This window comes from Sylvia atricapilla, chromosome 9 (assembly GCF_009819655.1).
Source record: "Sylvia atricapilla isolate bSylAtr1 chromosome 9, bSylAtr1.pri, whole genome shotgun sequence".
Lineage (NCBI taxonomy): Eukaryota > Metazoa > Chordata > Aves > Passeriformes > Sylviidae > Sylvia > Sylvia atricapilla.
This window is the reverse complement of record NC_089148.1, coordinates 15,648,768-15,659,786: the sequence shown is the minus strand read 5'-3', so window position 1 is coordinate 15,659,786 and position 11,019 is coordinate 15,648,768. Positions and strand designations below refer to the sequence as shown.

Genomic DNA, 11,019 nt, shown 5'->3' with positions numbered 1-11,019 from the left:
TCTCCAAGCTTTATGTTCTCTTAGTCCAAAATCTCAATCTAATCTACAAACTTGCTATCTGCTATACCCACCCATACAGAGATAAGGCACCTCTGTGCTTGGAGAAGGAAAGGCAGGAGGGAGCAATGTTTAGCACCAAGCTGATTTGCATAGGCTGAGGAAACAACTCCAGACTCAATGTCTCTTTGCCTCTGTACTTTAATACTGTCCCATTACATCCTGACCTTCCTGGGGACTTGCGTCCTGGGCACACGCCGACTGCACGAGGTATCTGCTGTCTCATACAAAATCAAAGTGCATCCCAGCGGGCACAAACCAACGTGCTCAACCCCAGCCCTTTTCTCTGTTTGGTGCTTTCTTATTGTTCTGGCCCCAGCCAGGAGCTGTGGGTCCCCCACGAGCCTCCCCAGCCCGGCTCTCCGCTCCGCAGCCCGGCTCTCTGTGCCGCAGCCCGGCTCTCCGCTCCGCAGCCCGGGCTCTGCCAGCAGCAGCAGCGCAGAACCAGCTCCCGGGGCGGGGGGCTCCCGCGGACCCGCCGTGCCCGCAGACTTCCTGCACACGTGTGCCGCTGGCAGCGGGCTCTGAGCCACGTCCAGAGTGACCTCATGCTCCATCAGAGCCGGGGAGTGACTCAGGAGGAGCTTGGCCTGACACTGTCAGGCGGTGTCTGGTTCGGGCACTCCCCACACAATTGTCCTCCCTCTCCCCCCGCCCCGCGTTGGCCGGGCCGCGATGGAGAGGGGGTTTGAGGTGTTTGCTGGCAGCAAAGGCACTGCCATAAGGGGATGCTGTCTGTGGGGAACAGAGACAGGGACAGCGACGGGAGGAGAGATCCCTGGTGTGTGCAGAGCTGCCGTGTGGGGGGTCATAAATTGTCCCTGCCTGTGTATGGAGCCCTGAGCCCCAGTGCCGAGGAGGGCACAAACCGAGTGTGTTTGGCATGGGCTGATGGGCTCCTGAGAGCCATTTCTAGCAGGCAAAGTGGCTGTCCCCCACCCAGGAGAAGTGACACGGCTCTGACACGAGGGACCTGAGTCAGTTCCTGTCGCTGCCATGGGCTCCTGCAGGACTCAGAGCAGTTCATGTGTGTGCCTGTGGTGGTCAAGGCTCCATTGTCCTGTCTAGGAGGTGACCAGAGAGGCTGTTCTTGGGTCTCCAGGGTTTGCCCTGTGTCTCCCAGGCTCAGCCATTCCTGACATGCTCCCGTGCTGTTCTCTCCAGCACCTCTCCATGGTTTGGGTACTAGAGGGTCCCTGTGGTGCTGTGGGGCCAGGTGGAGCTCTCACATGCCAGGCAGGAACACTATGTGAGAGAAATGCAAGCGGTTTTCTACTCTTAGTCCAAAAACTGTACTTCTTTGGGGGGGGGGGGGGGCAGGGGAGTGTGGACACAAGCCTGAGAACCACAAGTGGTGGGCTGAGACAAGGTGCTGTGCCCAGGGGAGCCCAGCTAAGCACAGCACCTCAGAGCCAATACTGCCCTTCCCCTTCCCCGTTCCAGTGGCAAAGTGCTTCACAGACCAGCAGCGAGGAGAGCAAAATCTCGGGGTGCCAGGCCACAGCTAAGGGCTCTTTCCAGGGAAGTGCTGAGCTCACTGGAGGTGTAGCTACCATACTTCTGTAGCGAGTTTCTGAGGGAAAGCCACTGGGAGTGCAGGGATGGGGACACAGCTGAGAATATGCAACTCTGGCAGCTCTCACTCTTCCAGCCACTGGAGTGGAAGGGTTAAACCCTGGTCCTGACCCCCACCTCCCGTTCTGGGCAGCAGAGCCAGTTGGTGACAAGAGGCTGACGCTGATGAGGGAGCATGTGAAGCCGGAGCTGTGAATGGGGCTTTATCCCAGGAGGGACCTGCCTCTGCTCTGTCCCTGCCCTGCTGCCAGCACCAGCTGCAGGCAGAGTCCTTTGGGCAGCAATGTGCCAGCAGCCTCTGAGCAGGGCACACAGCCTTGGGGAGGCAGGAGACTTGCCTTTGGGGCAGGCTGGGGTTCCCCCACAGCACATGGAGGCCTCCTGGGAAGACATGCAGCTGATCTGTTCTCCAGCACACGGGGCTTCTGTGAGGGAAGCACAATAAGGTCTGCAGGCCAGCCTGGAGCAACCAAGGCTCAGGGTTAGACACAGGATTATTTGGTACTGGGGAGCAGGGTCTCTGTTTAATGATATCCTCTCCTCTTGACTTTTTCAGATGAAAGACAAAGGAAAGGAAGGAGATAGTCCTGGCTGTTCCCCCATGGTGCTGCTCTGGGAACGCTCCATCATGTTTCACAGCCCTGCCTCAGTGGTGGGCTGAGGCCCAGCACATGGACCATAGCTCTCCAGGTGGCACCACTGCAAAAGGAAATTCCATCAGGATCCAAAGAATGAGACCAAGACATCACTGCTGGAGAAATGCAGCTGCCTTCACCCCTGCTGCTGCATTGACCCTCCATTTGCTGTAAGGGTGCAAATTCATCTGTGCCACCTCTGTGCCCTCTTCACCCAGCTGCTCACTATGCCAGAGCTGGCAGAGCTGAGCAGCCCCCGCACCCCTGCGGATGCGGACCACATCCAGAGGAATATCTTGGAAGAGCATGTGGAGCTCTGGTGGTTCCAGGACCCCAAAAAAGCCATCCTGTGCTATGGGATGGCCGTGGTGCTGATCCTGGCCTGCGGGATTGGGGGCATCATCCTGCTGTACAGCACTAGCAGCCGGTCCGGAGAGTGGCGGCTCGCCGTGGGCACCACGCTCTGCCTCCTGGCCCTGCTCGTGCTGCTGAAGCAGCTGCTGAGCTCCGCAATCCAGGACATGAATTGCATCCGCAGCCGGGATCAGATCGAACTCCTCAAGAGCGGAGGCTTCTCGGACTGCCTGGTGCTGCTGCTGAGCGCCCTGGTGCTGCTGATCTGCGGGGTGGTGCTCACCATCCTCTCCACCACCACCATGCAGCTCAGCCCCGCGCGGCCGCTGGCCAGCATGTTCACCAGCGGGGTCATCCTGCTGACTGCCGGCAGCGCCATCCTCCTCTGCCTGCTGCTATACCTGCTCTGCACCTCCTGCCGCCGGGCGGCTCCTCGCAGCCTGGAGACCGGCGAGATCCGCGTCTTCACCATCTCCGGCCGCCTCGCTGGAAACAGGCGGCTTCCTCCCACCTCCAGCATGGCCAACCTGATCTGACCCAGGACACTTCTGCGTGCGCCTTAGCGGATACAGCTTGTCAGTGATGGCCTTTCCCCGAGGAAGGGCGAGAGCTGCAGTGTGCCTTGTGTTTCTGTTGGAGATGACTGGCATTTGCCTTGGCCCAGGCTGGTGGCACAGCACAGACTCAGGGTACCTGGGTGGGCTCTGACCTGGCTGGCATTTTTCTCCACAAAGCCTCCTGTGGCAGCTGCTGCCTGCCTGGCTGTGACCATGTTACAGAGTGAAGGTGAGCCTGTCCTGTACCCCCGGGGACCCCAGTACTTGCATGGCTCCTGCAGTTCCTGGAACTGCGTCACACACTCTCCTGGCAGGAGGAGCTGTAATTGTGGGTGGAGTAAAACCAACCTGTGCTCTGTGCAGAGCCTCTAGCTCCTGAGTGAAGTAGAGCCTCTAGCAGCTGGTGAATGACAGGAGATATTTTGTGTGTCAGCAGGCACGAGGGAGCCTGGTGGGAGGTATGGCTGCAGGGGCTGCTCCCAAGAAACTAAGGGTGTCTGTGGGAGTGAGAATTGGATTTGCATAGGATTGTGTGTGCCAGAGCCACTTCATGGCTGTCCTCACATAAAATGCTGTCTGTGTTTTCAATGCCAGGATCTGTTTCCTGTGTTACATTTCTGCAGCCCACCATCACCTGTGGTTTATCAAGGGGTGTTCAAAGGGTCAGTATCAAGGCCCTGATGGATTGATTATCTGTGCTGGACTGAATATTGGGGCTTTGTTATGCCAGGATGCTCCAGGTACATGAGCCACAAACAGCAAGGTGCAGTTGCTGGGGGATGGTGATGGGATGCCCAAATGGTGGGGCTGGGGCTGCCCTCTGCAAAAGCTGCGTGAGAGGAGGGTGCTGTGCCCTCCCACAGGAGTTTCCCAGGCAGAGGCACCTCTGCTGCCAGAAGCCCTGCAGCTCATCCCAGTCCCTGCTTGTTCCCATGCTGATTCTGTCTCCCAAGTGCTGCAGCTGCTGCAGTGCAGAAAAGTTCTTCTACTGTCACTTGGGCCTTTCCTGGAGGTTTTTTGATGTTTTATCTCTACAAGGTATCTTGTTTTATCACCAAGGTGTCTCTCCCAGAGGCAGACTAACAATTCACCCCAGGAACTTTTCCCGTGGTATAAATCTAATTTACCTGTCAAAATTCTCATTTCCCTCATAAACCCACTAACCCTTTCACTGCCCTTTCCATAGACATAGATCCTAAACTCCTGCTGAAGATGCTTCTGCATGATGTTCTCTTCCTCTTAGCCAGTTGGTCACAGCACAGTGCTAATAACACCAAGTTCACGGGTTTGAACCCCATGCGGGACATTCCCTTAGGAGTTAGACCCTATGATCCTTCTGGGCCTCTTCTATCTCAGACTATTCTCTGATTCTTCATCTTCTTGTCTGCTCCCATCTTTCCCTCACCTGGGTTGGTCTGCCCCAGATGTTGGTTTTGCTCGTTATTGCCAAGTTTCCTCTTCAATAGAACAAGACTGAGATAATGTTTTTTGGTGCCTGGTAGCAAATTCATTTGGAAGAGGATGGTAGCTGATTCCCTTGTTAACAGCACAAATCACTGTCCATGTTACACCTGGAGGTAGTGTCAGGGTTCACCATCAGGTGGTCAAGTGAGGGCTTTACCCCTTCACAGCTCCAGACCAACCACCCCCAATGCAGTGAGATCTCATGAGACCTCATCTATATTCACCTGCTCCTGTCCTGCTCCTGCTGACTTTCCTTTGCCTGAAGCCTTGGATTGTTTTCCCCAATGTACAGGTACATCATCTGGGCTTTTCTCTATCTCTGTTATTTCTATATTTTCCTCTGCCACTTTCACATCATCTGTAGATTTTATTAAACTGTTGTTTCCTATTCTCTCTGCATCACCTCCCTTAATCTGCCCCAGAGCTCAGAAGGTGGTGGTGAGCTCAGATCCTCCTGTGCTAAATCTCTTCAAAGCTGAGCTGGTTTTCCCCCCTGGGCTGTTTGCCCAGGGACCCCTGTGTCTACACAGGAGGGGACAGGCCAGAGCTGAATGGTTTTGCACCATCACTATTGCTGCTGCTCTGCATGTCTGTGTCAGTGCATGTGCAGTTATGCCAGGCTGCACCCCCTCTGCCAGCACCAGTGGTCCAGCAGTGACTGCCAGCTCCACCAGCCCACACGTGCTGACAGGCCACAGCTGCCTGCACACCAGCTGTTTTGCACATCTGGAAATTTCTGTGAAGAAGCGTGACTGTGCCCAGCTTGCAGCTCCGTGCTGCCTGCATGTCAATGTGAATCCTGTCCCCTCTACAGCCCCTTCAAAATGTGCCCCAAGTGCCTGTGAATTGTGCCAAAAAGGGTGATTGACTGGGCCAGGACAGCAACCCAAGGAGATAATGGCTGAGACCAGGCTGTGCCTGAATATGGTGGTTGGGTGTCCAGCTGCCTAGAGGGACAGCCTGTCTGCCCAATCACTGACTCCTCTCTGCAGCACAGGTGCTGGTTTGTTTCTTGGTTCCTGTGTTGTGTGTGGACATACATAATAAAGTGTTGAGAAGCTGATTGTGTTGAAGTCTGATACTTGAGCACAGCCTCTCTTGCAGAGCAGGAGGTGTCAGGGCTTTTCAGGGCTGGCCTCAGCACAGGGCCATAATTAATCACAACAGCACAGGGTCCCTCGTGTGGCTGTGGTTTCGGATCACCAGCTAGTGTGGCAAATGCCACCACAGCCCCAAAATGCATGTACTTCTTTCCTCATACACAATTCCCACCTCCAGATGAATGTTAATTTCTCTCTGTTTAATAACTCAGACGTATCCAGATCCCCTTACCACCGCTCTATGAACCTGAGACCTGGCCACGCCCCTGAAAGATGCTCACATGGAGCACACAAAGCCTCCTGAATATGTCAGTGCTGGCTGGTTTGTTTACAGAGAAGCTGTTTCCCCCTGTGGCAGGGCTGAGCCTCGCGGTGGCAGCTGCTGCCTGACACGAGGCTGGAACCAGTCTGCCTGCATACCTGCTCCTGCTCCAGGCCAGCCTCAGCCAGGCCCTCACAGCAGCTTCCTGGGTGGACCCCTGGAGAAGGATCCTCCTTCTCATGCTCTGACCCCTTGTATTCCCAGCTCTGCATAACAGATGTATTTCCCCCCAAACAGGAGTTGCCAGGTTCCTGCCCACTTGCACTGCAGCTGCCTGAGAGAGGGCAGAAAGTGTGCACACACACACACATGCATAAGCACGAGAAAACCTGCCATGTCTGCTTGGCTAAAAAATAAATAAATGGGTGGGCTTATCAGCAGGGTCAAAGTAGACAAGTCATCCAACCACTAAGTGCTGATGGACTGGTGAGTAAGATCCTGAACAAATAAGCCTGGGTGCTTGTCTTTTTAACTTCTTTTAAGATATCACCAAGACTAAAAAGAAAAGACTGTATCTAGCATGAATTCATGTGATTGAAAAGCATGTTGAAAAGCTCAGAAAATACCCTTCAAAAGATAACTGAAATGCTTTCTCCCAGCCCACAGATTTATATATCTTACCCAAAAGATATTAGAAATTTCAAAAAATACAGTATATAGTGTATTTTCATGGGTAGCTGATGAGCCCAGAAAGCAAATGATGAGACAGTAACTGAAAAAGTAAAGCTCACTTTAGAAATATGGCATTTAAGAGCAAAAGCTGGCTGACCACTGAAAGAAGCCAGCGGGTTTTCCTCCTGCTCATGGCTTCAAGTGGCATATTTGTTCTCTAGCCTGTATCATCCTAATGCCTGACCCATTTTTCCCCTCTGGTTTACATTCTCTGAGGTGTATTTTTTCAATACACTGTAAGTGTTTTAATGAGTGGAGAAATAGAAAGGCAGTTAGCAGTGAAACAGATTTGAAAAAGGTGGGGTGATTAGCTGTGTGGCAGAGCTTTGAGAAATGCTGTCCTGTGTTGATAGCTCATGCTCTGAAGCATGACGAAGAGACTCCTGAGCTATTAGGGATGGTAATGACTGGGCTGTACCCTGAGAAATCTTCCTAGCCAGTTGATACCAGCCTTATGAATCACTTACTAAAGGTGAATGCCACTACTGCTCCCTGCTTTTAATTCCAGCATAACCCATGAAGGCACAACCAACTCCAGCAGAAGTAACTTGCAGTTACCTGTGTCTCATGTGCTGTTCATTGTACCACAAAGATGACAAGAATGTAAAAATTATCTCATTTGTACAACTCCACAGTTAAAGAGACACGTGGAACTCTGTAATGGGTGTTGGAGGAGAGGGTCATCTCGTCCCAGTGCATGTGCCTGGCACTGCAACTGGGAGCACTGATGAGTTTGCTCAGCTCTGCAGAGCTGGCAGGAGAAAGGTGTCTTTTAGCATGTCTTCCTGGAAAGAGAGAAAAAAAAGAAGGGCCATGGCTGGAGAGACAGAAACCCTGTGATGATGCACTGAGGCTGCCTGCAGCACAGCAGGTGAAATATTTGTTTGGACAAGAGCACTCATTGTGCCACAGAGGTGGTCTCTCATTGCCACACTTTTAGGAATGTATTTATGGTCCCTGAAAGCACATGCAAAAAAAGCCACATCCCAGCTGTGGGGCTGGGGGTCTCGTCCTGGCACTGCCACCAGGAGAATCCCAACAAACCACTGCAGGCAGAGGCAGGGCTAAATCATGCTTTAATCACACCTCAGAGTGACAATGCATTGAGGGAACAGAGCAGGGCTGGGTCTGGCACCATGGAGCACTGGGGCCAGCACCCAAGACCCCGTGGCAGCACCAGGGCAGGTGCTCTTCCCACTGCATCCAGCTTCTTGGGCACAATGGTCACCACCTCCTTCAGCCTCAGCATCTGAGCAAGGCTGGGAAAACAGCTGTTTTGGTGTCCCTGTGACAGTACAGCCTACTGATGTCATGCTGGGACACTCTGGGACCAGCTCCCTTCAGCTCCATCACCATTCCTAGCCCATCCCTCTTTCCCCTCCTCTCTTCTCCTTTCCTCCTGCCCCTAACATGTGGAGCCCAAAGCCAAAGGCAGGTGGGAAAGGGGTGGAGCTAGGGAGACAGCTAGAGGGCACAGCAGTGGTGGCTGAGTTGTAAGCTTGTAAGCTCAGATGGAACGATGCAACTCCCGCTCCTCTTTTGTTGGCAGCTCCTCACTGGGCTGGATGTAGTTGTCCTCGATGAAGCCATCATCATCCTCAGCTTGCAGGTCGGCAGCATCAGGTATGGAATGGCTCCCACAGGAGCCCCTGTCCCAGTTGCTGCTATCCTCCATGGGACTGCCTCCGATGGAGCTGATTTCGGGCAGTGGCCGGTGGCGGTAGCTGGCAAAATTCTTGTGGACAAGCTTGCACTTGGCAGCCAGTGCAATCAGGAGGGAAATGCCAACTGCTGCCACCAGGAATCCCACCAGGTATGGCCAGCTCCTTCCCCCCTTCCCGGCAGGCAGTGCAGTGGCTGTGACACAGGAAAGGCACATGGTCAGGCTGTGGCACACCCAGTGCTCCCCATTCTCCAGCCCTGGCCTACCTGCAGTGTGCAGCCAGCACTAGATCACTTTCATTAGGAGCAATTACAGAGGCTCTTCACCAAGACCCAGCTACCAAGGGAGTGTGAACACTACAGGTAAAACTGCCTGACAGCTGGCTGGTACTCCTGCCTATCACTGTGGGTCTGTGCTCCATATGGCTTCACGGCACCTGTTAACTTTCCTGTCACAAGGCCAGCAAACACCTCCAGGTGTTAGCCACCCCCCCACCGAGCCACTGCACCAGCGTGGCCTAGCAGCCTGAGCCTCTGGGACTGTGGGGCAGAGGAGGGGCTCTCCACCTGCAGTCCCATCCAGGTAGGACAGGAAGGTGCTAGACCTTATGGACACCTCTGAATCTGCACAACTTACTGTTGTTCTCAGCCACTGTGATGTTCTGCGTTGTGCTGACCTCACGAGCAAACCGCTGCTTAATCTGGCAGCCCAGGTCCTGAGAATCCAGAGCTGCAATCTCCTGGCCCCGCAGCCCTGGGGGCGACTCGCAGGTCACCTGCACAGCTGGGAGACAAATGGGCTAAGGTGGGATGGGGGTCTGCACCCATCCCCTCTCCTGTTTAAAGAAGATGATCCCCGCTTGCTCCTGGGTTGATGTGATGTGTTCCTGGCTCTGCCTTACAGACTTGGTGACCCTTAGCACTTTGTAGGGAACAACTAAAGGGAAAATCCCCTGACAAAGGAACTGTGTGACTCTGATTAGCTGCTCCTTTAAACTGGATACAGACAAATTCATGGATACCCACAGAAACCCCATGCTCTTACTCAGAGCTGAGCTCAGATGGTTGGAGCTTGACCTGGCTCCAGAGAGGGAGCTGCCAAGCCCTCAACAATAAAAATGTGGTCACTCCACAAAGACATATAAAAATGGATTTAGTGGCCAAAGTGTATGTGCAACCCACTTCCCAGAAGAGTGGCCAAATCATCCTGCTGACATTCTCAGAAATCCTTGGTATCCTGTGTAACTGCAAACAAGGAACAGACACATCACCTTTTGGTTTGCTGTCCCTCAACAGGGTAGGACAGAAAGCTGTCTCAGACCTTGCCCAGGGGTCAGAGCAAATGGATCAAGCAAGACTTTTACACTCGGGGTTCTTCCTGCCTGACACATCCCCTGTCACCATCCCCTCGGCTCACCTCGCCTGCGCTGCAGCCACTGCTGCAGAGGGTGTGTGCTGCAGTCGCATATCCAGGGGTTCCCCTCCAGATCAACCCGTGGGATTGTCTCCATCAGCTGCAGGCTCCAGGTGCCCACAGAGACCAGTGCGTTGTGCTGCAGGTCCAGGTGGGAAAGAGCCTTCAGTGGCAAAAGGAAAGGGACATCAAGCTCCTGCAAGCTGTTGTTTCTTAGAAGCAGCGTGTGCAAGTTTCCCAGGCCCTTGAAAGTGTCCATGTGGATGTAGGTGATGCCGCAGCTGCTCAGGTCCAGCAGATGCAGCGCCCTGAGGTTGGAGAAGACTGCTGGGCTCAGCGTGAGCTTGGCATTGCTGGAGAGGTTGAGAGAGTGCAGGGAAGGGAAATGCTCCAAAAGAGTCCTGTGATGGGGCATGATCAAGGAGTTGTAGGAGAGATCCAAACCGGTGATGTTTCTTGGAAGGGAATTTGGAGCATGCTGAAGGCTCCTCCCACTGCAGTCGGCCCGTCCCTGGGAAAAGAGCTTCTGTCTGAGATGGGTTACCCATGATGGGGAGTGTCTCGACAGAGAGACTCCCCAAGGATTCAAAGGTCTTAATTACCCTTGCAGAGTTTAAAAAAAGCAAAGACACACACATGTTTAAAAAACACACGAGTTGCCAGATTGGAGTGGGCCTGGATTAATGGAGAAAGATGAGCAGGACAGCCCAAGATTGAGAGCAGCTGACCAAAACAGTAAAAGAGAAGCATGCAGGGCTGGGGGAAAAACCCAAATGGATGAGTGCAAAGCACTGACAGGTTGTCATCCCCCATCCTTCCATACAGGGCAGTTGTCACACAGGGTCAGTTTGCAGAGGGCCTTCCTTTTCCTCCCCTGAATCCCCACTTCCAGCCCCCTGGGAGCTCTTGTGTGACACAGGGCCATCCTCCCAGCTGGAGAGGGAAGCAGGCAAGCCTTGCCTGTTGCAAGGACAGGCAGGAAGCTGACCAAGCTGCAGAACTATAGGCACTTGTACCAGTCGCCCATGCCAGGAGCAGCTCCCTGGGGCCTGTGCAGGACAATGCACCAATGCTTCCATATATCCCACATTCCTGAGGATACACGGTGAGTAGCTGTGGCTTACTGCTGGCTGGCTGCGTCAGTATTAGGAAACAGAAAACAGACCCAGGACCATTCGCTATCCCAAAAGACCAGCAGAGCAGGATG

At 53.8% G+C, this 11,019-nt stretch overlaps 2 protein-coding genes across 2 annotated transcripts; one reads left to right on the top strand and one right to left on the bottom strand.

The window, feature by feature from the left end:
• Positions 1–1,906: 1,906 nt before the first annotated feature.
• On the top strand, positions 1,907–3,835 carry TMEM125 (transmembrane protein 125). The gene is made up of 2 exons (XM_066325562.1): positions 1,907–2,078; positions 2,189–3,835. The coding sequence occupies exon 2, from the start codon at positions 2,495–2,497 to the stop codon at positions 3,155–3,157; it is 663 nt and encodes a 220-aa protein (XP_066181659.1). The 5' UTR covers positions 1,907–2,078; positions 2,189–2,494; the 3' UTR covers positions 3,158–3,835.
• Positions 3,836–7,795: 3,960 nt separating this feature from the next.
• On the bottom strand, positions 7,796–10,414 carry C9H1orf210 (chromosome 9 C1orf210 homolog). The gene is made up of 3 exons (XM_066325068.1): positions 9,816–10,414; positions 9,036–9,182; positions 7,796–8,593 (listed from the first exon to the last, which is right to left on the bottom strand). The coding sequence occupies exons 1-3, from the start codon at positions 10,225–10,227 to the stop codon at positions 8,244–8,246; spliced, it is 909 nt and encodes a 302-aa protein (XP_066181165.1). The 5' UTR covers positions 10,228–10,414; the 3' UTR covers positions 7,796–8,243.
• Positions 10,415–11,019: the final 605 nt, after the last annotated feature.